Raw genomic sequence first — 27,296 nt, 5'->3', positions numbered from 1 at the left:
AACAGTCTTTATCTCAGTCCAGAGAAGAAACAGTAGGCTTGATTAAATCCCGCTGGATTGAAATTTTGCCAAAAAATAGTGAAATATCTGTGTCAAATATGGAAGAGTTTAGAATCAAGAATTCCTTGGTTAAAAAAAAAAAAATCTTAAAATAAAAACAGATTCCACTCTTAAAAACAGAACAAAAATGTTCTCTTGAAATATGGAGTAATAGTTTCACCTATCTTACCTAGTTAAAAACATATATATATTTTATATATATATATAAATAAAACTAATAGTTTTATTTATATATATATATATAAACAATATATATATATGTTTTATTTTTATTTATGTATGACATGAGGGTTTCCAGTGTTTTAGAAATATTTACTGCCATCCATAAATACTCAGATTTGGGGGAACATAGGTAAATATGTGTATGGTAGTATGGATAAAGTCTTAAATACATTTACTGTCATATAAAATGGTCACGGAATTTCATAGTACTTGTCATTTAATTAGAGTGAAACTGAGATAACTGTCTTGGCCAGGATTTTACTGATTAGATTATTTGGGTCGAGAAACAGGACATTCATTTGAACCGCCTCCTGTCTATAATCTGCCACTCATCCACAAGTGGGAGAAAAACATATTCTTCCTTGATTATAGTTTAATAAGACCACCTGGCTATTGTGGTATTGTGGTAGCATCACTTGAGCAGTGGACCCCAAGGTCAATGTCTGAATAATCCTGAATGGTCAGGATCTGTAGAAGCTGGTAATACCAAACTGAACTGGATGACCAAGTAGAGCTGGTTATCAGTCTCTTTGTTAAAGACATCATTAACCGAATAATTAAGAACAGGACTTCAATACTGAAACAAGCAAAAAAAAGAGACTAAATCAAAATGCTAATGATCAAATCCAATTCTTGCCTTCTGAGTATGATGTATTTATTAGTGTTTTCATATTTAATTTTGCAATTTTATATAAGCATTTTAGGGAATTTTGCAGTGAGCTATTAAAAAAAGAAAATCAACTTAAGTCACTTTTCCCCACAGAGTTCTATTAGGGTTTGCAAAAAATCTCCATTTTTATCACAAAATATTGCAAAGGAGATAGCTTCAGAAAATATAGCTTACCGATTTTGAACACGTTATAAGCATCAGAAAATTTATATTTTAATTATTAAGCATATGTCAAAAGCTCATGTGCTTTAGAGGAAGCATCTCCCGGTTTTTAAAGCATGTTGTTTTTCCAAGTTTCTAAGGGAAAATGGTTTTGTCTTCACACACTCCATTAGTAGACAGTTTTTGATATTCTATCAAAGTCATTTCTTTCCCTCTGACTCCAGTAAAAAGTTACAATTATCTGCAATATGCATTATTGGATATTCCTCTCTAAACATCAAAGAAATATTTTCAGTTTAAACAAAGCAAGTGTTAAATTACAAATGGCTAAAAGTTAAAAAAAAAAAAGTAACAAACATCTGGAGGGGAAAAGTAATGGAAATGAAAACCTAATGTTTTAACTTCAACATTAGATTTCCAGGTTCCTCAATACATTAATGCTTGAGATCTTTAGAAGAAATCCAAAGAGTTTCAACCAGTCTAGTTGTAACAGGTTTTATTCCGATTTAGTTCCTCCTACTTAATTTTTAAATCATCACTTAAGTTTCTAGATTTCTACAAACTTAGAAAAACAAAAAGCTCTTGTTGCCTATCTAGAATGTTTGACTAACTAATGAAATTACATCACTTTCCTGTGTATCACAAGTTCTTTAATAAAGGAACTGTCCCCCAAAAGATATGGAATAGAAATGCTTTTTTTTTTTGCGGTACGCGGGCCTCTCACTGTTGTGGCCTCTCCCGTTGCGGAGCACAGGCTCCGGACGCACAGGCTCGGCAGCCATGGCTCACGGGACCAGCCGCTCCGCATCATGTGGGATCTTCCCGGACTGGGGCAAGAACCCGTATCCCCTGCATCGGGAGGCGGACTCTCAACCACTGCGCCACCAGGGAAGCCTGAAATGCATATTTTTAAATCAACAGACCGCACACACCCCATTACCAAATAAAGAGAATCAGCAACCCGAGAAAACAGCTGGGGTTTGTTAGTAACTTTCTAGTGACCAATTGAAGTTAAGCTTCAGCATCTAGTCCTTGGATCAATTTCTAGGTCAATTTCAGTATCCCCAGAATGATTTCTTTTTTGTTCTTTACAAACCATTAATTCATATTTACAGAAGTATTTCCCTTCTGTTGTTAATTTCCTTTCTCATAAAGATATTCTGAAAACAAAACACCTAAAAACATCTCTGGTTCCCACTGATTTATTCTTTATTATTTTGTCCTTCCTTCTTTTCCTCCAGAAGCACTGGCTGCTTCACTAAGCAACATCTGGATGGAGCATTTCATACACAAGGTTAACATTGTATTACTGCACTGTATTTTCTTGAGCCTTAGCTCTACTCTCTAAAACTTTTTCCAAATATTTTCCATCACTAAATCAGTTACATGATGGGCTCCTGTCTAAAGCCAAAATCGAGAAATGCAAATAAATATGAAATGCCTAGTTTCAACTGGCCGAAGGACTGACTAACTGAAATCTATATAGGTTCTAAGAGGCGAGGACATCTCTGCATGTGCCTATTGAGGCACACAGCAGAAATACTACTTTCCAAATTGATGAACAACACATGGCATCGAAACTGTACAGTTAGAAAGCTTATAAATTGCAATTTAAATTATCTTCCTTGGGGACTTCCCTGAAGGTCCAGTGGTTAAGACTCCACGCTTCCACTGTAGGGGGCACAGGTTCAATCCACGCAGTACAGCCATAAATAAATAAATAATTTTCCTTAACTACAAATAGATTTAAAATGTACCTTAGTATTATTTATAAGCAAGTCTTAAACTTGATGATATTCAGCATAGATATAGTAAAGATATAATGATACCGCCAAGGGTACTCGGTGAGTTTGATGCACAACGATCACCTCACTCCATGTGTAGCTACAGGTAGCTATATGCTATTAGGGTTTAGGCTGTCAGTGATAGCTACATGAAAGTGTACAGTGGAATTAATAATAATGTTAAACATTTATTGAGCACTTACTATGTGCCAGGCCTTCTATTAAGCCCTTTGCATCACTGCCTTATTTAATCCTCACACGATGCTATTAGAAATGTACCACTCTTACCATCTTCTTAAAGAGGAGGAAATTGGACCTTTAAAACTGAAAACATTACTACCATATGACCCAGCAATTCCACTCCTGTGTATTTATCCCCCCAAAAATGAGAACACTAATTCAGAAAGATACATGCACCCTGATGTTCAGGGCAGCATTATTTATTATAGCCAAGATATAGAAGCAACCTAGGTGCCCATCAACAGATGAATGGATTAAGAAGATGTGGTGTACACACACACACACCCCTATATATACACAATGGAACATCACTCAGCCATAAAAATGAATGAAGTTTTAGAGGGTATTATGCTAAGTGAAATAAAGAAAGACAAATACTGTGTGCTATCACTTATACGTGGAATCTAAAAAATAAAACTAGTGAATATAACAAAAAGGAAATAGACTCACAGATATAGAGAACAAAATAGTGGTTACCAGTGGGGAGAGGGAAGGGGGGAGGGGGGCAAGATAGGGGTAGGGGATTAAGAGGTACAAAATACTATGAATAAAATAAATAAGCTACAAGGATAGATAGTACAACATAGGGAATATAGCCAATATCTTATAATAATTATAAATGGAGTATAACCTTTAAAACTTGTGAATCATTATGTTATACACCTAAAACTTATATAATATTGTACATCAACTATACCTCAGTTAAAATAGTTTTTAAAAGTGCTTTTAAAAAGGTCATGTAATTTGCTGAAGATTCTAGTTAGTCAAGTGATGGGCCAGAGTTTGAACCCAAGCCACCTGAATCCAGATCCTGAGACCAGCAGAAAAGTTAGGTCCCATTTCTCTCTCCTTCCTTTACCTCTCACCTCCTCCAGATCAAAGAAATGTGAAAGTCCAAAGCATCTCATCAAAATAATAGATCTGAAATCTGATTCAAACTCAGAAAAAAAAAACAAAAACAAAAACAAACAAAAAAAAGAGTAATAAAGTAAATAAGAGAAGTACTCTTAACCAAAATCTAGTTAATGTCCTCACTGGATTAGTCAACACTCCATCCCCCGCAGAAGCAAGAGTGGCACGTATTTCTTTCCTATATCCACATACTTTTGGTTAAGCAACTTCGGAGTAACCTACCAAGTACTGATCCCAGTCACATCAGATAAGAAGGTGACAATGTAGATATCTTCTTCCAGCCCTGTTACATGACACCATAAAACGTACAAGACTTCTTTTTAAAAGCAAAAGAACTTTAAAACAAAACAACCCAGAAGAATAAAAGGGGACCAGTTTGGCTTTTAGGCCCTGTACCTAGTAAATCCTGTCAGTTCAAAAATATATCTCTCATATAAGGAAATCAGTGAATGACACTGTTGGAAAGAATTGAACTTACTGTAAAGTACAAGGCTCATTTCCTATGGAAAATGTAATAATTTATTTCTTTAGTACAAGCTTTTCCAGTAAAGAATGCCCTTGAACTGAATGCCTTGCTGTGACTGGCTGCACACTCTACCCAACAGAATATATATAAGCAAAAAGGAAACACGCTGTCTAGAAAAAAAATACACAATTTCCTTCTATTTCCTTTTCTAAGTAGAACAACTCTTCTTTGGGGAACAAATCGGGGTCTTATAACAATTAGCTACACAATATTTTCCATTCTCACAGTCAGTAAAAACTAGAAACCATGAGGGTCAATGAAGATGGCCCAATTATTCCCAGAAAGGCAAGGGATTTTGTGGTGGGTGCTTCACGTGCGCTTCTTATTCAGCATGAAAATCAGGTGCCTGGAATCCAGATATCCGCCAAATGAGCAAGAATCCATTGAGAAAATGAAACCATATAGATCCTTTAACTACTACATATTTTATTCCAGCTTGGCTGAAACATCGGCTGTGTGAGGATGAGTGGTGGAAAATAAAGGCATAAAGGGAGGTGGGTATAAACTGGGGACTTCGAAGAGCTAGGGAAGGTTGTAATCAATTCAGTGGCCAGCCGTGGATCCGTAGAAAGTTTCTAGGAAGAGCAGTGATGTGACTATACCCTATGCAGGTTAACTGGCAAACATAGGAGAGCCAAAGGTAGAAAAGGTGAAAGGTAAGAAGACCAGTTAAGAGGCAAGATATAGAACTTAAGAGTCCATCTACGGATGAGTGCCTGAAGGAGATGTGGTGGACACATACAATGGAACATTACTCAGCCAGAGAAAAAAGGAAGTCCTGCCATTTGCATGGATGAAATTTGAGGACATTATGCTAAGTGCAATAAGTCAGACAAAGACAAACACTGTCTACCACTTAATATGTGGAATCTAAAAATGCTAAATTTATAGAAAAAGACAGTAGAATGGTGGTTGCCAGGGGCTTGGGGGGAGTTGGGGCGTGCAGAGGGAATGAGGAAATATTGGTCAAAGGGTACAAACTCCCAGTAATAAGGTAAGTGCTGGGGATCTAGCATGGTGATTATAGTTTACAATACAGTATTATATACCTGAAAGTTGCTAAGAGAATAGATCTTAGATGTTCTCACCACAAAAAAAGAAATGGTAATTATGTGACATGATGGAGGTATTAACTAATGCCACTGTGGTAACCATTTTGCAATACATAAGTCAAATCAACACACTGTATTCCTTAAACTTACACAAGGTTATATGTCAATTACATCTCAATAAAGCTGGGTTGGGGGACAATTGATGGAAGCTGAGCGCTGGTTAAATTTCACTGTATTTGCTTACAATGCGTTTCATTTCATTTTAGCAACATTAATCTCATGACTTCAAAGAACTTACCTATTTCCTATTCTGTTGCCTATAAGAAAGTTTATATAGATTTTTCTTATTGATGAATTCAATGGAATACAATGTCCTTTTAGTTCTGATGCTTAGAAAATGGCAGACCTATGTTTGATATGTATGCCAATACCAATTTAGTCAACACTGTGATCACTAGAGTGTAATGGAGTAGCACTTTTTGACTTCTGACACTAGGTCAAAAAAGGCCCTGCTTGCAGCTTTCTCCTCATTTGGGAAAACACCCTCTCTGGGAGCCCTGAGTGTATGTCAGAAGGCTGACTTCCCACCCTGAGACCACCACGTTAGAAAGGCCATGTGTGTGGGTGCTCCAGAGGACACCCCCAGATGCACCCAGACTTCAAGCCAATTCTGCAAAAGCACCAGACCTGTGAGTAAAGACGCCTCCAAATTCTACCCCAAGCATGAGAGGTAACCCCCAGCTGCTTGAATCCTCCCAGCTGAGGCCCTAGACATCCTGAAGCAGAAACAAGCCTTTCTGTTGTGCCCTGTCCATATTCCTGACGCAAAGAATCCATGAGCTTTTTTTTTTTTTTTTTTACATTATTAAGTTTTGGGGTGGTTGATGAAACAGTAATAGGTAACTGGAACCATACGTCTAACAAGAGAGGTAATAAACCCATTGGTTATGGAGCCCACACCTGGAATATGATACTTAGTTCTGGGTGACATATTACAGACAAAAAAACAAGCATACTCAGAGGAGAATAAGAAGAATGTTCCTTCATGGGAAAAAGCTGAAAGGCTTAGAAATATTCAAACCAGAAAAGAGAACAAAGGGTATATGTTAATTGCCTTCAAATATCTGAAGAGCTATCACAAGTAAAAGTAATAACAATTACTCTGTATATGCCCAGGAGGGAGGCCTAGGAACAGTTAGCAGAAGTTACAGGGAGTCAGATGGAAGTATTTTCTAATGTTCAGAGCTTTCCAGGAAAGAAGAGGCAGCCTTAAGAGGACCGTGAGTTTCCTAACATTAAAGGTAATCAAGCAGAGTCTAGATGATCACCACCTGGTGGGTTAGTTTGGAGAGAATTCATTTATTGACCAGAGGTTGAATAAAATGCTCTTACTTTAAGGTTACACTGTAACACTGAGATGTTTTTAATCTAAAGATCATCCCCATTTCCTTGTGCTAAGAAATCTAATCCCAACACATGTTGAGCAGAGGGAAATAAATACAAGATGAATAAATTGAATGAAAGGCAATACCAAAGTATAAATAGAAAGGGATGCAGAACTCTGGAGGAGAGAAGAATGGCAAACTAACAGGAAAATACAATCCAGCAGAGCAGCAAAAGAACTTCAGAAAAAGATGAAGCATGAAGATGGAACCATGGAAGAGAGAAAAGCAAGGCCGAAGATCCCATTACAGATGGCCCAGGGTAGAGAGAGGATGACTTCATCTTTCTTGAGAAATGGTTTTATTTGTTTTTAAGACTTTTCTCCTCCGTCAGTGGGAAAGACAGACCAGAAGAACATGGTAATGTAGCAGCATAAAGAACAAGGTTCAAGTGGTAAAATTAACAAAGCTCTTCAGCCATCAGTGAATTTCTGGCCTCAGAAAGATACAGGATCTGTGTGCCTATGGGGTCAGTTACACCTGCATGGAAGCCACCGCCAGTATGTAAGAATCACTACTAAGGGAAGCAAGAAAAACCAGTGCGTAAAACCTGGTTTCCTAACAAAGGCAACGCGAAAAGGAAAACACAAACCACCTAGAAAATGAGATATTTCCAAGGCCAAACCATCCCGGGAACAACAACAAAAAGAAATGAAAAGAAAGAGTTAAAAAGCTATCTCATACACATTTCATCTGAATTTTATCACCATTTGTAATCAACTTCCAATGTTTCATAATACCCTTTAACCTTAGTTACTCAACCCAGGGAACAAGTCATCTCATTGTTACCCCATTTGAAGGAAGAGTGGAGACTCTTTTCATGTTGATAAGAGATAGAAAAAGGAGACACTCCCAGGAAAGAAAAGTGTTTTGAGGAAACTCCTGGAGCCTGAGGGTAAGAGGTGGTGATAATATGCTGCTTGCCTTAACCCTTTCAAAGATGCATCAAACCATAAGTTAGAAATTCATGTAATTGGTAAAATAAAAGTAATTTATTTTAAAAAAACAACAGAAATTTTTCAGTACTAAAAAAGAACAGAAATTTTATCTTACTACTCACCCATTTCCTAGGTCTGCCTCTTGGCCGTTTTTCTCCAGTGGCTTCTGCTTTCTGCAAAATGAAAACGGAAGTCATATCGTTTCCTACCTGACATTTCTTATAAGTGCTGTACCAGGGGACACATTTCAAGTAAGAATGTTCTGGTTTGCAGATGAGGTATTAAGATTACTTTAACAATCTCTTTCTCCTTGAAGGTTCCTCTTCTCCATTTTTCATTGCATGATGTAAAGAGAGATCTATGCAACCCTCACCCTAACAGACTCCCTTGGAGTAATCTCTGAAATGCATGAAAATGCTTTTTAAAATCCATTTTGCCCTTATTTCTATCTGTAATTTAAAAAAATTATTCCCACATGTCCATAATTATGTAAAGTAGACTTTTAGAAAATTAATGTTTCTTAAATGATGATTTTTCTTTCCATATCACAACTAAAATTACCAAAATTAACATTAATATATTACTGTACAATTTACAAACCACTTCTACCCACATTGTTAGGCAAAAGCAAATCTAAATGTGAGTGAAAATATATAGGCTTCTAACTCAAAAAAAACAAATATTAGCACACTTCTACATAGTTAATTTCCTATTCCTTGCCCCAAACAAACACCTGTCAATCAGTTCACCCAAAGCAGAGAGGAAAAAAAAAAAGCTATCAGAAATCATCAATGTTTTTCTCTGAGATGGAAACCAGGGATGCTAAAAATAATAATTAATAAACAATGTATATTATTAACAATTAACAATTCCACACTCAACACAAACCTGACATGAACATATTTCTAACTACCTTAACAGTTTATTCATTGCTTTACTTCACAGAAGATTTTTCTGGTATCACAGTTGTTTTTTTCCCTTTTGAAACATATTTTAATATTATAATTTCCCTGTGTTTATCATCCCTACTCCAATCCCCAAATACACCAATACACACATATCACATACACTTTTCTATAAAAATACACGTTTATAGGGACTTCCCTGGTGGCTTAGTAGTTGAGAATCCTCCTGCCAATGCAGGTTCAATCCCTGGTCTGGGAAGATCCCACATGCCGCACGCAGAGCAACTAAGCCCGTGCGCCACAACTATTGAGCCCATGTGCCACAGCTACTGAAGCCCACAGGCGCCTAGAGCCTGTGCTCCGCAACAAGAGAAGCCAGTGCAATGAGAAACCCACACACTGCAACAAAGAGTAGCCCCCTCTCACTGCAACTAGAGAAAGCCTGCGCACAGCAACAAAGACCCAACACAGCCAAAAAAAAAAAAAAAGTTTATAGTTTTCATTTTCGGAGTAAAGAAAACTTAGTATATCCTCTTCTGTGTATGAGAATTATCTCAAGGCTATATAAACACAAGAATACAGGTAACCTGAGCCAGGATAACTCGTTTTGCATTTTACTTTTGTTACCTGGGTTAGCAGCAAGTACTTGGTACAATGATACTAAAATTACCTGTTATAACTGTCTACACTGCCAAATGACTCTCCTTTCTCCCTTCAATCTGGTAAAAATAGATGGAGATAGGTGACAGATTGATAGATACTCAGAGAGATACAAAGATACACAGGTACATAGACAAAATAAGATTTTTATGTCACAAGATTTCTCACCAAATATCTTCCTGACCTATCTAACAGGTTCCATGAATAAACCCAAACTTTGTATGATTATAATGTTAATTCACATTTATTGAGCATTTAAAATACCCCAGGCACCGGGCTAAGTCATTCCCATGTGTTATTTTAATCTTTACAACAGCCGTCCATGTAAGGTAGCTGTTATTATTTCTCTTAGTTTGCAAACGATCAATTAAGTCTTAGAAAGGCAAGCTGAATAACTCAGGTCGCACACAAAGCTGGTAGGTGGCAGGCCTGGGATTTGAACCCAGTTCTGTTGGACTCTAAAGCCAGGGCTCTCTCTCTCCTGACAACGCTACCTCCCTTTAGGTTACATGCATTTGCTGCTATGAGGAGATATTTTAGTTAACGAAAATTGTCACTGAGTTGACTCAGCTCCACCTGAGTCAGATTTGGGCCCTCCGAATCATAGTAGGAGGGGTTACTACTTTGAATGGCTCCACAAAGGAATCATTTCTTGTCAAGGGTTAGTGGTCCTGTCTTACCTTCAGTCATAAGGGCATGAGTTAAATTAAGTGAAAGCCAGGAGTGCCCAGTGAATCACACCCTCTTTCTGAGTGTTGTCTCAGGGAGAGAGGGAGATCTCAAAAGGAACACAGACTCCACTTTGGAAAGCTTAGATTCAAATCTGTGCTCTGCCATGTTAGCTTTACGACTTTGGGCAGGTCCCTGAAAACCTTAATTTGGTTTCAGGTGTGAAATGGAGATAACACCTCCGGTGAGGACCGAGGAGTGAAGTGGCTGCCATAAATGAGGTGCTCAATAAATGTTCTTTCACTCCTAACCAGATGGAACTCTTAAAGGGAAAGCTTTCCTTTAAGTTAGTCCAATCTCATAGAAGGTTCAATCAATGCAAATATTCCATTACACCCATAGATCACCTTAAGAATGAAGCTTTTAAGAAACCCTCTGGCTAGTACATCATGAGTTATATGAGTACAAAATTCCCTAATACAGAAGTAGTGTCTGATTTACCCTTTAGAAGCAACTGTAAGGTTGCACAGTTTACTCAGTAGTAAATTATACAAACATGGAAGATAGAAATCCTTTCTAATGGGCATATGGGGATGGTAGGTGGGGTTGAGAGGAGAAGACTGCTGATCTTAAAAGCTAACAGCGCTACACCAGGCTTTTCTGTATGGTGGTTATATTCCGGGGCCATGATGTGATCCGGGTGTATCTAAAGTCTGTTAAAAAGAGGGTTGTTTTCTAAGAGGGTTTCACTGCATTTCAAGGTTAGAGAAAGCAAATCTCTCATAGAGAGAGAAAGCCCAGCAAACAAGAGGACTTAAAAACGAGCATCCCATTTACAAAAAGTCTATTCAAAAATAAAATTCGCACCATTAACTAAAGGGCAAAATATCACGATTATCACTTGGACTTGTTAAAAGCAAACTTGCTCCTTGGTCTTGGGGCCAGTATTACATGTAAACTGAAACCCTCTTCTGAGACTACATCTAGAAGAAACACATTAGCTGTGCTGTGTGTCGTCGATCTGGGAGGTTTTCATTGTTCCTTAAAACCCGCATTATTTAATCATTCTGATCAAACTTCACAAAAGCTGCAAAACCAGTTAGGATTTTCCTTTGTAAACCAGCATAGATCCAGGAATTTTACATACTGGAAAACACTGGCTTTAACTTTTTCCCCTGTGTTTAATGCTCTTCGGAATATTATTTTTCAATAGAAAACAAACAAAACATTTCGAGGGCTTGTTTTGTTTTTAATATGTTAACATATGCAATACTGTGTAAGTGTATATTTGGTTTTCCTTCGCCAGAGTGGAATTTGGTTCCACACTACAAACCCATGCATAATTCAGACAATAACTTATTCTGAGTACTTACTGCTTATCTCAGGGCGGGGGAGTAGGGAGAGAGGGTGGGAATTCTGCATTTATTAAGAACTGAAATTCAGACTATTATCAGCCCTGTTATACTAACGTTTGCAATGATCATATGTTAAGTGTTACTCCCTCCTAGCTTGTCTTCATTCTTATTTTTGCCTTTTAAAAAAAGTATAAGTTCTGAACTGTGTATTTAATTTTATAAGATGCTTTAGAAGCAAGTTCATAAGGATTGGGGAGACTATTAAATGGGAAATGTAATTATATCTTTCTCTAAGAAGTTTTGGTACTCCGGGCTCTTCAATGTATTAGCACTAAAACATTAATGAAAAAAGGAAATTCATCTAGCAAACAGAACGCTTGATCTTGGAAACAGTGGTTAGCATTAGTGTCTGGTGCATATTTATTGCATGAAGGAAGGAAGGAAAGAAAGAAACACTGGTGTTTATATCACCTGTGGGTTTCCCTGTTGTTTCCCTCTCGCCTTTAGAATTCTACAGCTTGGTAGGGCTTTAGAAGACATTTCATCCAGCCCCTTCATTTAACAAATAAAGAAACACTTCTGGATGTGCCATGATCTCCAAAGTCATAGCCTTCTGGTTTATTTGGGGGCCAAAAGTCTGTGGGAATGGGTTGCAGTAGGTACAAATTGCCAATCCCTTTATAAGCTAGTAGAGAACTGCCCTCCAAAGATTTCTCATAATCTAACTTGCAACCTACATTTCTGGTTACTGGAGAAAACATAATCTACCTTGTAGCAAATACTTTACGAGATATTTGACACTGCATAATAGTGGAAAGATCATAAGCTTTAGAATTAGATTTGAACTCAAGCCCAGGTACTCCAATTTACTGGAGCTGAACATTAGACATGTCACAGTTTACATCTCTGAATCACAGTTTTCTCATTTTTGAAATGAAGACCATAATGCCTACATCAAAGGATTAAAGGAGCTAATGTATATGGAAGGTAAGCCTGACAAAAGCTACAGCATTTAGTAGGTAGTCAAATGTAATTTCTTAACTCCCTCCATATTTTAAAATGTTACCCTTAGAAGGAGTACTCCCAATTTTGTAAGTTTCCAGTCAAAGTACTGAGTGATTTTCTGAGCATTATCTTATTTAAGTAGGGCAGCTATTACTTCCCCTGTTTAAATGGGCGATTAAGCAATCTGCCCATGTTCTTAAGTGGTGGAACTGAGACCCCATCTGATTTCAAGGCAATAAAGGGTCTGTTCTTCTGGGAGATAGTCCCGTACAAAATGAAGTAGCCATGGGGAATTTTTTTTTTTAAAACTTCTAGAGTGGAAATCAAATGAGTAGTTAAAAGTAAAATATTTCCAAGTTTCCTATAAAGACATAGACAAGAGCTGAGATTGGGAACCAAGCGCATTAGCCAATTCTGACTTCTGGATCAAAGTTAGATAGCTATTAATTTTTTGCTATTCTAAATGCTCACATCATACTGTGATAATGCATAAAAACCAGAATGCCCCACTCCAAATCAATCAGTGCATCTGTATACACACACACACAAAAGAATTAGAAAAATATTTGGGCTTAGTAGTACCTTGCTTTGTTTTCATGTATCTTTACATATATATGTATATGTGACTAAGACCTGCCGAATTTAGAGCATATGGAGCCATCCGAAAAAAGTGTAGAGTTACATTTTATTTCTTTTAGTGGCTCTTTCAAAAATATAAAGAGTGTAAATCAATGTGCACTGGCACCAAAATCGACTGGACTAATCAATCACATTAAATGTTAAGTAACTGTCACTTTACCTTCTTGCTAATCTAGTTCTATGGGTTTCCAAACGTACATGCAACTATTTCTAGTCTTTAAAAGACATTACAAGTTTGCCATCACTACATATTGTCCAAAAAAGAAAAGTGAATTCTATCATCCATTGTAGTTCATGCTCATTTTCCCCAAGGAAGTCCTTGTTGTCAACTCCCATGTCATTATTTACACATGCCTGTCTTCACCTATACAAACATGAAATTAAAGCCAAGGCCAAAATAACAGGAAAAGTTATTTTCAAAGTTTAGGATTCTCCTCTTTTACTGTTCCTCTCCCTCCTTTGTAATCAGAAAAATCAATAGCAAAGATATGAGAGTTCATAAGGGTGACCTTTCGAGCAAACTGCTCCCTACATTAGCCTGGAGAAAAAAATGGCTGTGACTACTCCTTGTTAAATCACTTAGAAGATGCCATTCAGCATTGTTCAGTGAATTAAAGCAATATAGAATAATAAAGCAGCAGCCTAAAATGGAATCAGTTCTCCATTCACCTTTTTCTCCTGGTTGGCAGTATAAAAATTCAGAGCTAAAAATCTCAGAATCTAGGATATAAAATTCATTGTTCCACCCTTGTGCCAAGCTATATGGTTCCAGAGCAAGCTCTGGAAACTGCAGAAAGTTAGCTAACAAGATAAGATAATAAGGTCTGAATGATTTAACTGACATAAAATGCTCTTCAGCATCCATCTAGTCTCAAAAAAGAACTGAAATGCAACAGAATACCAATCTGTTATGTTCTCTTGAGCAAAATGATCTGTTGAGACCTTGAGATAAAAATGAGCCAGAGTTGGAAGTCAGTCAAAGTAATGAGGGGCTTTCGATGAAAAAGTTCAGAAGAATAACTGGCAAAGAATGAGATCTCTGGGCTCCTTGAAGTAAAGTGATTTTGGAAAATAACTCAAATGTATTTGAATCTTCCATATTTGGATCATAATCTACGCTGACTCAAAGGCATTGTGAGAGAATTTACTGATACATTAAGGCTCGGTCCTCTCTGGCAAAGTTAAGTGAAAAAAAAAAAAGTCAACTGTTTAGGTAAGACAGCCTAAAATACCAAGATAATGGAGACAACAATTGGGCTTTACGTAATTCCACCTGACTGGATTTATCTGTATCCTTAGATAGAGCCCTGAGTCCCAGTGGAAGTTACTTGCCCATAAAAACACAGAGGAACTCAAAATAACTCATATTAGTAACATAGAAGCCAAAGGCTGGAATTGTATGACAATTGCCAATACCACCTTTCCCTGACTTACCTATAATGATGCTTTTGGTTCCTCTCTTCAGCTCAACCTACTATATCCCGTAAAAAAATCATGTCCTTGCTCAGCATCTATGTGCTAATATTTAACTGAAATGATGAGGAAAACCCATTCTCTCATCCTAAAATATCTGTGCTTGGTGTTATTAATCATTTGTGAAAAATCAACCATCTTTCTAGGAACATGATTAGAAAAGGAGCACAAATCTTCCTCTATAGTATCCAATTTGTATCAAGTCTTCTTTGTTTAGACAAGTGGAAAATATAAATTAAGTGTCTGCCTGAACACATTATTTGAAGTATACTTTACCTAGATGGTGTTTTCATTTTGTACTTCGCTCTCTATTTCTCTTCACTACAACCTAAAGTCAAAAGGAAGTTCAAGCAAATCTGTGATATTACTAAGTAGGGCTATCTCACACCTGAGATCTTTTTTATATGCAATTCTTCCTATTAAAATTTAATTCAATCTCAGATTTTTTTTTTCCCTAAAAGTACCTGAATGACAATTGGCCTGACTTACAGATGAATTTGACTTGTGACCTTCAACACTGGAGAATTAGTGAAAGAAACCCCTCCAGTGTTCTCTCATTAAACAGGCACAACAAAAACCCTAAACTAAACATAAAGGAGATTATATCTTTCTTCTCTCCAAACATGAGAAATGTGAAAATACAAAGTATTTCCATCCAGCACAAACAGGAGAGGAAAACAAAATAAAACAAAAAGGAAATTAAGAGCCAACTGGTCACAGGTATACCTCAAACTAAGACATAAATAAAAGGGTCAAGACACACATACACAGACACACATATACTCACACGAATAAATTATTTATTCAGGAAAACATTAACTTCTGATTTCTTTTATTAAGATAACAATATGAAACTGGTTCAGGGATGAATTTTGAGCACTCAGATTGGTGTTCTTATGAATAACTAGAATTTCTACATAATGGTTATCCATGGGAATTTGTCATAACGGAATAGAAGCAAAGTGAAGAATAATTATCTTCTCTTCCAAAAGTTCCAAGCATAACAAATTATGTTTTTATAAATGTTTGTTTTATATATTACACAAATCAATTTTATATTGAATATGACCTGAAATTAAAGTGATTGCTAATTTAGTAGTCCTCCACTTGGTCTTGCAACTTTCCTCATGCATTGTCAAGTGTCACATTGCTAATTTTCCAACAAGCAGTTTTGTTTTCAAATGCCCCAAGGCCAGTTACTGGGTCCAAACACAAACTTTGTAAGTAAAGAAACTCCAAGCAGCTAGAAATTTTAAACATACTACATCATCAGTATCCCAGTGTACACTGTATCTCCTCTAATTTTAGAGTTCTGTTCTCTTATATACTTACCAGGTTTTGTTATATATTTTCCACTTTGGTGAGTCTCGGTTTGCAGGAGAATTCCCAATTTATTAATCATAGAAGACTTCTCATCTCTACTCTGGTCAGTCTAGCATGTTATGAACAATGTAACTTTTTCTAAAAAAGATTACTTTTCAAAGTCCTAACAAAAATATGTTTTGTTAGAATACAACATATGTTTAATAAACAAATATATGTTTGATAATCATGTTTACATAGGGTAGTAGCAAACTCAATAAATACCGATTCGAAAGTGAAAATACCTTAAGTTTACACATGCCATGACCAATTCATCAGTGTCATTCATTATTTTGCAAAGTGTTATCTTCTCCAGATGAAGCGTAATTTATAAAACTGAAGAAATATAACAGTCAGGTTCTGAGCAATAATATGTATCCATTTTTATTAGAAAGGGGACTTCTATAACAGATTGTGTGAAATAATTTTGTCTGGAAGAATGAAAGATTTCAGAGAAAAATTTCTTTCGGAAAAAGAAAGCCTATTTCTGTTTTTGGAAGTTGTAATACTATGTGCATACACATGAAGAATTATCAGAAAGATGAATAGCCTAAGGGTCATTTATAAATGCCTATCACCAAAGTAACTAAAAATAAGTCAAACCTTACTTGGGAAGAGACCAACCTTTTGTTATTTTGCTTTAGGTGGTAAATTAGGCACAAGTCTCAGCTTTCCTTTTGTCAATAAAGATTTTGCTAGTCAGTGGTAAACTTTTCAAACTGAAGAGAAGGTGATGGAAGCACCTTTTTACTCGTTCAAAAAAAAAGAGTAATACAGTAAAATATGAGAGGTAATTCATTTTCACTTTCTTTGTATTGAATTTTAAATTATTTATGATGAGATTACAGATTTCTTCCTGGGAGGTGTTATGATGCATTTTTCTGAGCAATTACATCATAGTTTAAATGTTTGTCAGCTAGCTACCAAGATATTTCTTTGCCATTCCATTAGAGTAAAATTAAGATAAAATTAACTTAATGCAACAGAAAAAACCTATGTTAAATTGGCCCTTTTCAAAAATTTAATAAAGCAGGTAAAAAAACAAATAGTAAGTATTCATATTAGTAATATCAGATTACACAGGCACTTTTAAATGACAAGATAATTTAGAGCTACTTCAATGTTTAGTGATTAAATATGAGTACAATTAAATCTTCACTCTGAGAAGCAGTTATATTTAAATATATTAGAAATCTGCTCTTTCAACTCTGCTCAAGACTGTTAAAATAAAACAGAGAAGAACTCATAGTTGCTCCCTAAATAACTTTATATGTATCACTGGTTGCTATGGAAGTTTACAACACTGAAAACTATCAAATATAACATGGTTAATGCTTACAGTCCCGGAGAAAAGCACACAAAACATTAATCCTCAAAAGATGAGCATACAATCATTTTCAACAAATACTATACATGGTGTACTCAAATCGACTGTAAAGCTATATCAAAATTTAATTCTGAATTTTGAACCTTTGTTTTTAACGAGCATACAAACCCACAAATAAAATACAGAAACTTTTTTTCTGATTTATTTGTAAAGCTTAAAAAAATGTGAATTTTATCTTCACCTTCCCTTCTCTGTCTACGCATTGATCCTGAGATATTTCTTCTTTGTTAGCTCAAATACCACCAAACATGATGTTTTTAAACTGCAATTTAAAATTTATAAAGAAAAACACTGGAAGTTACACTTGGTTGGGTTCTATCCTGCCCAAAAATACACAATAAACGAGTCAAAGATTTATTTTAAAAATTTCTCATTGTCCTATTCAGAACATTTCTCTGTCACCTGAGGTGGAAAGGCTTTTGAGAGATTATGATATACTATATTGCAGGTTTATTGTAAACAAACAACGTACTTTATCAGCACATTTAAAGCTGTAAAATTAGTGAAAATTTTTTTCCAGAATCCCATAATTGGATTTACTTCTAATTATCATCTATTTGGCAAAGTACTTAACTTTAATAGTGGGATTTGGTTTTCCAGTAATCATGTAAATAAGCATAAAGTAAATTAATCTTTATTATTTTTTAAGGAAATTGCAAAAACTTCACCACCAGACAAAATCTATAGCTTTGATTTGTTTTTAACTATTTCACAACTGGTGCAAATCTTAATTGTTCATTCTCCACTCCCCCACCTCCCCCTCCCATCTCCGTTTTAAGTTTCTTATTATTTGGTGATTGTTTAAAAACAGCACTGTAAGCATCTTCATGAACTTTTAATGCTAAGTATCTGCTTGAAAATCTCACCAATATTAAAGGTAGGAAATGAGTCTTGGGTTACCCACTTGGGAGAAATCCTTAGGTGCGGATCTAGAACGGGAAAATTACAGGGAGTTTCCTCTGGGCGTTGAGAAAGTTGGGAGGACGGTAAGAAATCTCACCTTTTGAGCTGCTTTGGAGGGACTCTTGTTTTTGCTGCCTTTGGGTCTTCCCCTTGGTCTCTTAGGAGAGGGCTCACCGGTTGGCTCCTAGTTTCAGGGGAAAAAAAATGCTGCTGTGGCAAGAATGGCTGAAAGAAATTGACCCTGACTCTATAGTTGTATTTTCTGCCTGTGCTGCTCAACAGAACTGTTGGAACACATTCAGTTCAAGCATAAACGGATGATGATGGTACAGAGTTTACAGAAAGGGGAAATAACTATACTTGTAATCCAAGAATTCATAGAGGAAATTCTATTTCGCATATGAAAGCTAGATTCTATTTCAACCCGAAAAAGGTAACAAAGGCTGACTGTTCAAAGGTTGCTTGTTCTAGAAAGAAAGTTATACATTTTAAGGTGTAAAATATGCAAGGCTGTGTATTTGGCAACGCATAGAAATAATAAGCATTTTACCCAAATGCTACTCTCCACTATACCAGCATTTTAAACAACAGAAATATGAAGCTAACATCAGAAATATTTCAACAATCTCCCATATTGAAAAAGGTGGCTTTTGATCATTCTGTATATCTATATTGTAGGTCAGTTATAACTCAATACAACACACTGAGTGAAATACTGCAGCAATTATCCAAGTTCTTCAACTTAAAATAACTCCATTCCTCCTAAAATTCCCAAATAATTATGGTAAATCTGTTGTGGAAGGCTTTGCTTGAATTATCTAGGTAATTGCTTCAATTCTTCACTGCCAATTGGAGATGTAGGAATGGTCTCCAGTCTAGATTTAAATGTCTTTTGATAAAAATAAATATTTTTCTCCAAAACTTTCTTTTGAGAAAACCCTTATGGGGGTGTACCGAAGAAAACCAAAAGGGATGGGGGGGGTGGGTAGTGAGGAGGAATGGGAGTGTCTGGGAAGGAGAAATTGAAACTATCAATAGGTTTAGCAAAACTTTAAACGGCTTCTATGCCAAGTAGTAAATACTCGAGTGGTTAAGAGAATGCGATGATTAATATTCCAGAACCTAAATATTTATCCAGTGAATCATCAATTTACATCTCATTCAGATTCGGTTATTAAATGAGAATTAGCTTAAAATGCATAAAAGTCTTCAATGAAAATTCGCATCCTATTTAGAGATTCTGAGGAAGGTTTCCTGCCAGCTTCTGTGGGACCACTAGCTCCAGTGGGCACATCCGGAGCAAACACATAGGAGACACATTTTTCTTTCTTTGTGAACTCTGCCTTAACTCAAAGGTAAAACCTCCAATCACCTCCAGACCCCACTGCAATTTCTTTTGGATTATTTTTTGGAGGTGGGGGGCAATTAGTAGAGTTAGAGTGAGCCGGGTGGCGTGTGGGAAACAAGAACGGGGGGAAGGGCAGTGACTTCCTGGGAGGTGTAAAACAGGATCCTAACGCGATGTAAAGTGTCGCCTGGGCAGAGCGGGAAAACTCAGGGGCCTCTAGATTGGCTTGTTTCCTTTGATGATTTCAAAAAGGTACAGCAGCTTTTCTAAAACGCACTGGCAAGCAAACACCGTTCGCCTTCCCCACCTTGCTCTCGGGCAGCTTTGGGGCTCTAGGATTATTTTCTAATAGGCCTATTTGCCATGAAGGAAGCGCTTTAAGGCTAAAGAACGAAGAAGTAGCTTTAAATCCCACGGAAGCGGAGTTTAAATGTTCTCAATAGACAAGTCCCGCTCCATCCTTGCCCGCGGAGGCTTGGAAATTGCTGCGAACAAAACCCCTCCACCCCGAGCGCTGCGCGCAGCTCCGCAAGCGCAGGCTACACGCTTAATTGGTTGCATCCGCAGACAAAACCCTCCACTCCGCGGGGTCCCGGGCGCCCCTCGACCGTCCCCTCCCAACCCCCAGCCACTCACTCTGGAGAAGGACGTTTCAGGTCTGCAGCTCTGAGGCGCGGGACCCAAGGCAAAAGGGGGACTGGGCGCCTGGCGAGGAAGTGACCCTAGCTACCGTGCACCCTCTCGGACACTGCTTGCCACCGCGCCCTTGGCTGAACTACTTAATCCTGTCCCGTGGGGACCCAGGGTCTCCTGTAGCCAGCCCCTTTCCTGGGACACCTCAGCAGCGGCCGCCGCGCCGCATTTAAAAAGCCCTAAGAGAACCGGGCGGGCCCACGGGTTCTTTGTCGGGAGGGCGCGAGTCTCAGGCCACCGAGAACTTGGGGAGGGCGCCAAGGGGCGGCTGCGGCGCGCCAGTCCTCGGCCAGCGAGCAGCCCCGGTTGGCGGGAGAAAGAGCCTCCGGCCCCCGGGGCTTCAGCCCCTCCAGCCCTGACCTGCCAGACTACCGCTAACCCCTGGGCCAATGCAAAGCGGCTCGGAAAGTGCCTGGCGAGCCCCGGCTTGTCGGACCCGGCCGCTTCCCGTCACCAGGAGACACCGCGCCACTCGGGCCGGGCACAATAGCGAAAGTCCGAAGACGCGCTTCGCCCGACCCCGCCTCCAGCCCGCACCCGGCCGGCCGCCCGCCGTGGCTCCCACCTCCCGGCCCGGAGGGGCGCGGGCGCCCGGGGCTCCGCCGCGCACTCGCGCCGGGGCTCCGTAGCTCGCCCCCGCGGCGGCGTGTGGCGGCCGCGGCGGCTGGACTCCCGCGCTCGGGTGGCCGCGGGTCGCGGGGCCCTCGCGGAGGGAGCGGAGGTGGGCTGCTGCCCGCACCCCGCCCGCGTACTGACTTGCTGCTGCTTCCTGGGTCGGCCGCGTCCTCTCTTCTGAGGCGCCGGGGCGGCAGGTTGTCCCTGGGCTGAAGTGGACGGCTGCCCGGCGCCTTCACCGCGTGCGCTCATCCTGCCTCCCGCCGCCGCTACCGCTGCCGCCGCCGCTCCTACCGCCGCTGCAGCCGCTTCGCCTCTGCCGCCCCAAATCTGCCCAGCACCTTTCGGGAGACTACGAGGTAGGGCTGGAGAACGAGGCGGGGGTGGGCGAGAGCTGGCGTGCGGCGAGGGCTGCTGCTGCTTAGGCTGCCGCCGCTGCCACCATCAACACCGGACGTCCAGCGGCTGCCAACAAGAGAGAAGAGGGGAGGAGGAGGAGAGAAGGAGGCGCTGCTGGTGGCGGCGGCAGCGGTGGGTGGGTGCCGGAGGTGGAGGTGACGGTGGAGGTAGCGAGAGGAGGCGGAGAGCGAAGGAGAAGGAAAAGAGGGTTTCAAGTTGGGAGGCTCCCCTCTCCGTTTGGGATCAGAAGTTGCGGTCACCGGGAGCCCTTCGGAAGCGGCTTGGAAAGGGAAGAGACTTGGAGTGAATTGTGTCCCTTGAAACGTTAGGCGGGGAACGAATTCCTCCTCCTCTTCCCCCTCGCTCCGCGCTCGCAGAGCAAGAAAGAGAAAGAGAGAGAAAACAAATAGCGCCTTGGGCAGTCGGAAAGCAGAGGGAGGATGGGGAGATTCTGCCGGGATCGGGTCGGGCACTGAGCGCGGGCAGGGGACGGAGCGGTGGGTGGCACCGCGCCTCCTCGGGTGGCGGGAGCGGGCGGCAGCGGCACCGGGGAGTCGGAGGGGGACGGGCTGATTGCTCTTGCGTCCTGCACCAAGCGCGCGCTGCCCGGGCTGGAAGTTTTCTGAGTTCCTGCCCCAGGATTCAAGCGGGATGAGAGTGTGTGTGAGTGTGTGTGTGTGTGTGTGTGTGTGTGTGTGTATGTGTGTGTGTGTGCGCGCGCGCTTGGGGAGGGGGCGGCGGGATGGGGGGGGAGTGCCCACCTCTAATCGTGGGCGGATAAAGGGGAGGGGGCTGCGCCCTAGGAAAAGTATGAAGAGGAGGGAGGCCAGGCGGACCGCCGAGCCAACGCGCCTGGCCGTGGGCCAGAGGCAGCGTTCGAAATACAACTGCCTCCGCGGCGGCGGCGCCCGGGTGCCACCCGGAGCCCCGCTCACGTGCTCTCGCCTGGCGGCGGGGTTAAAGGGACAGGACGGGGATGCCGGGCCGGCTCGCCGCCGGCCTCGCCCCACCCGCCGCCCGAGGTCGCCCCTGGCCGGCTGTCCTAGCAAGGCGCGGAAATGTGGCTGCCCCCGGAGCCGCGTTTACGGGCTTGGCCTTTACCTGCACCTCCACGATGCGGAGCCAACACTCTGCAGGAAGCGTCTGGCTGCACGCGCGGCAGAGTTCTCGTTTCCTAGGAGTGGGGATCGACTGAAGAGGAGTAGGAGCAGGCCCCCGCCGCCCTGTTCTGCGTCGGAATGCCTTCCTCGCAGATCGCACGACCCGTCGCGCGCGCGCGCGCGCACACACACACACACGCGCGCACACACACACATTCACACACAGACATGCTCGCGGATCCACACACACGTGCACTTAAGACACACGTGCACACTCCCACAGCACATGCAGGCATAAACACATGTAAACAAACGCGCGCACTTACATGCACACATGCAGAAACACATGCACTTTCACAGACACAGGCACACGTGCAAACAATGTGCACACAGGCACACGGAGCGCGCCAGTCTCTTTCCTAAGCTTTTTTTCTCCGGGAAAAACTGGAGGCGACGCGAAGTCCCCCCTTGGCTGGCGCTATGCACCCCGGTTCCAACGCTCCCAGGGTAGAGGGGTTGCCCAACGCGGGGACCCCATAGCTTCCTAAATCCACAGTTGAGCCAAATGTCCACTCTCCCTTCAATTTACCTCTATTTAACCTTCTTCCTAGGAACTCCCTTTCTGCCAAGTCCTAATTTTATAGCCTGGACTGTTTCTGAGTTATGTGAACACAATAATGACCACAGTCCGTTTTAAAAAGGTGGAGTACATTTTTAAATGTACCTCTTTTCATCCTTAAATAACAAAAAGCTCTGAAAAAATTAAGTTGAGATTTTCACACATCACACCCAAAATTATTTTGGACCAATTCCAAAATAAAAACTTTCACCCGAGGAAGAATTTTTTTCTTTCCCCCAAATACAGACCACCGTGGAATAAAAACCGCCTACTTTACAGCCCTAAGAAGGGAGTTCGGCATCGCCAGGTTCCTCTGTGCCTGTGGAGGAGGCGCGTGTAAACGTCCGCCTCAGGCGCGGCAGCGCTGATTGGTCCGCGTTGCCATTTTAAATCCATTTCCAGTTGCCCTTTGCAGAGCTGGGACACTTAGCTGCGCGTTGAGTGCCCTGCAGAAACCCAGGGTTTCTCCTGGGTCTGGGAAAGCCTAACAGTGATGGAGAAGGAGAGCCCCCATCCCTCCGGATGGAGCCCTGCGCTGACTGGGGAGGGAGGGGTCTCACAGGAACCAAAGGTTTTCTGCCAGGACTTGGCTGAAAGATGGTATCTTCATCAAAGAGATTGAAATTTCACATACTAACGATTGCAGGGATGTTTCCTAACTGCCAAGTTTGCACATGCTTTACACATTCGCACAGTACTGTGCACATTTTACATACACATACAAAATGGGCTTCTCGTTTGTTTTTGTTAGCTTGTTTTTGCAAGGGCTAGAGATAAAATTCTGAGGGTGAATGTAGGAGAAATCTCCGAAGATTTCAGCCAGCCAATTAGAAACTGGGGTACCTTATATCCTCGGATTTTTCTGAAATATGCAGAGGCTGGCAAGGAAGGGATTTCAGAATTTTATTTTTGCATTAATCCTTGACTGGAAGAACAGCACAGAAAAAAATGGGGGTGAGAGCCACTTGTTTTCAGACTACTTGTCACTTTGCTATCAGACTCTTTGACCCTTTTTGAATTTATAGCCAGAAGGATAGGAAACAAATATTGCAGCAGGTTTTGTCTATATCAGTTTTATATATTTTCATTCCTGGAAGCTATATTTATTTTTTTTCTAGTTTCTATGTTTTCTGTCCTCATTTCTCAACTGAAAGATCATTATAATCTCTGAGTTCTTCCAGTTCTAATAGACTTTAAAAAATGCATAATATCTTGCTCTCTAATTGTGTCCTGTTTGTATGTAAATTGCATGTAAATTCCATGGAAGCAGGTAGTATTTCTAACACCTCTTTTTTGCACCAGTTGTGTATAGGTAGTGTTCAGTTCATAATAGACTTTTGGTACTTACTAATTTACTGCTATGACTGTTACTGTTAATAAGTTACAATTTTACAAATGTACCACAGGATGAGAAAAGCATTACATATATTAAAATAACTTCAAAATTATTTTGATTAAAAGAAAATGCATCTGTGATGAAAATATTGGGGTTCTCACATTGTACTTTATCATATTTAACCTTTAATATATTCATGAGTTAAAGAATGATTAAAGGAATTTCTCAATTATAACTGATTGAATTAATCATGGATAATTAAACAGAGATTTATTAAAACCAGATACTTTGGAAGTGAATCTATATAGGGTCACAGGAAAAATATAACTAATGTTTATTGAACAGAAATAGCATACACACACACACACACACATATATGTTCAGCATATAGAAGCTCAGTATAGCACAAGGCAAACACATATTTCTGAAAAATATTTCCAGTATCTTAACATGACCTCACTTGTACTGCTCAAACTCACAGTTTTAGTGATTTTGTTTTTTAAAAGATGCTTAGTATTTAATGAAATGCAGGAATGATAATCTCTAGGAGTTTTCCTCTGGAATCACCAAGAAAGAGTATACAGTGCCAAGTTAACATTTTGGTGGGGGAGGGTGGTTTTGGACTGGCTTTCTAGTCCCATAGACAGAGGGTCACCAAACAAAATAAATTTGTCCCCTCATTCACTCTACAAACATATGTTGAATTGGTTTTGCAGTAATCTCACCTATTATTCTCTCAGGACTCAGGATTGTAATCCATTCAGAACTGGAGAGAATCTCTTTGGAAACAGCTGGGTGCTCATTTAAAATCTATTTACCTGTAGGTGCTCATTTAAAATCTATCTGTTACGTTAAGCCTTTCATTTACCCTTACAAACATTGATCCACTTCCATCTAATACATAGTGTCTTCAACAAACATTTATTGAATACCTAAAAGCGCTAGGATTCACAGAACATTCTTTTTGACAAAAGTCATGGAAGTGGAAAAGAAGTGGCACAGTTTAATTTCCATATCTCATTTGTTGACATTATACTGTCAGCCCCAAACAATCTTAGTCTAGGTATACAATCCAGCAGCTTTAAAGTCAGATACAGGAATGGTTGCCTTCCTGGTGTACGTGCTGTGCATAATCCCTGAGAATATAATTTGATGGATTTTACTCCCGAGATTTGATTCTGTTAGATGGTACAGTTGACCTTAAGATAAGGAAATTATCCTGATGAGCATGACCTCATCATATGTGTGCTTTTAAAGCAGAGCATGTTCTCTAGCTGATTTTAGGAGAGGAAGTTAGAGATTTGGAACTCAAGAATGATTTGACTGTCCATTGTCTGTTCAGAGATGGAGAGGACACATGGCAAGGGATGTGGGGAGCCTCTAAGAGCTGAAGGCAGCCTCAGGCTAAAAGCCAGCCAGGAAACAGGGACCTCCTTTGTAAAACCACAAGGAGCTGAATTCTGCCAACAAGAATGAGCTTGGAAGTGAACCTTACCCAGAGCCTCCATTGAGAACTCAGCCAGGCCAACACCTTGATTCCATCCTTGTGATGCCCCCAAGCAGATAACCCAGCTATACCTGCCTTCTGACCTACAAAACTGTGAGCTAGTATGTGGGTATTTTAATGGTCTGTTGTCATTAAGTTTGTGGTAATTTGTTGTGCAGCAATAGAAAACTGATACAAGAGGGATCAGGTCAGGTAAACTTCCCTTCCTCCAGTCCATGGATTGCTTCAAAAACACAATTACTCATACAGTTTTTCTGTATGTCCTAAGTGTTTGCACTACACCTATCAAGCCACCCACCTGCTGTATCTTTTTGGGCTGGCAGTGAAGTAATGTCCAGCATGGAAACACATCATCTGTGTTGCTTTCTATCCTTTCCTCTTTCACTCTCTCCACCCCCACTCCATCTCTGTCTCTACCTCTATCTCTGTCTCTTCTCAGTACCTTGGAATTCCTGAAGCCACCATACTGGAGAGACATGGGGAGAGGTCACACATTCAGATAATTCTAGGCCCCCCCAACCCCTGCCTTTAAGCCACCCTAAACTAATGTGAAGCTGCTCAGAGAGGAGAGACCCCTGCTGAGCACTGCCCCAATTGCATTTTATTAGTATCAAATACATGTTTTTATTCTTAAGCCACTAAATTTTGAGGTGGTTTGTTATATAACCATAGAAACTGGCCCATGATTTCCCCCCTAAAGCTAATTTCTTTTTTATTTACCAAGTAATAACTTTAAATGAGTGATTTTCTTAGCTAGAAATCACTCTTAGCTGGGACTCACTCTAAACCCTCCTCTTTGCACATTAAATGATCACCAAGTCCCTGCAGTTCTGCCTTCTAAATGTTCCTTCAATCTGTCCGCTCTCTACTTCCACTGTCGCTGCCCTAGCTAGAACTTTCTCCATTTCTCATTTGGACAACTCCAGTGTCTTTTTTTTTTGGTCTCCTGACGGTCAGTCTTACATTTAAAAAATCCATTTTCTACAATGCTTCTAGAAGGATCTATTTCTTTTTTGGATCAGTTATATTTATTATATTAGAAAATGGAGGTGACAGAAAAGCAAAGAAAAAAAATTGCCAGTTATCCCACGACTCATAGATAACCCTGTAACATCTGAATCCTTCTAGACTTTAAATGAACTATTATAGGTTCATGCTGCACATTCTGTTTCATAACCTATTTTTTTATGTAAATAATACATCAAGAATTTTTTTTCATGTCATTGAATGTTCTACAAGACCACTTCTAATGGCTTCACTGTATTCTACTGTATGTATATATATATATATATATATATATATATATATATATA

The 27,296-nt window shown here is 40.0% G+C and overlaps 1 protein-coding gene across 1 annotated transcript; it reads right to left on the bottom strand.

Annotated features, from left to right (window-relative positions):
• Nucleotides 1-672: 672 nt before the first annotated feature.
• Nucleotides 673-22,661, bottom strand: HMGA2 (high mobility group AT-hook 2). Its single transcript, XM_067010624.1, has 6 exons — nucleotides 22,523-22,661; nucleotides 21,164-21,487; nucleotides 18,464-18,550; nucleotides 8,131-8,181; nucleotides 1,944-2,008; nucleotides 673-859 (listed from the first exon to the last, which is right to left on the bottom strand). The coding sequence occupies exons 2-6, from the start codon at nucleotides 21,272-21,274 to the stop codon at nucleotides 673-675; spliced, it is 501 nt and encodes a 166-aa protein (XP_066866725.1). The 5' UTR covers nucleotides 21,275-21,487; nucleotides 22,523-22,661.
• Between the last annotated feature and the right edge of the window lie 4,635 nt (nucleotides 22,662-27,296).

Source organism: Kogia breviceps, chromosome 12 (genome assembly GCF_026419965.1).
Source record: "Kogia breviceps isolate mKogBre1 chromosome 12, mKogBre1 haplotype 1, whole genome shotgun sequence".
NCBI classification, from domain to species: domain Eukaryota; kingdom Metazoa; phylum Chordata; class Mammalia; order Artiodactyla; family Physeteridae; genus Kogia; species Kogia breviceps.
The sequence above is the reverse complement of the archived record's forward strand: the minus strand, read 5'-3'. Positions and strand labels throughout refer to the sequence as shown.

Excerpts from the sequence above, each read along its gene's own strand:
- HMGA2 (XM_067010624.1), bottom strand. The coding sequence starts at position 21,274 with ATGAGCGCACGCGGTGAAGGCGCCGGGCAGCCGTCCACTTCAGCCCAG. Across the intron at positions 8,182-18,463 it reads CCTCCAAAGCAGCTCAAAAG|AAAGCAGAAGCCACTGGAGA; the intron begins GTGAGATTTCTT and ends TTCATTTTGCAG. Across the intron at positions 860-1,943 it reads GGGATACGGGTTCTTGCCCC|TATTGAAGTCCTGTTCTTAA; the intron begins AGTCCGGGAAGA and ends TGCTTGTTTCAG.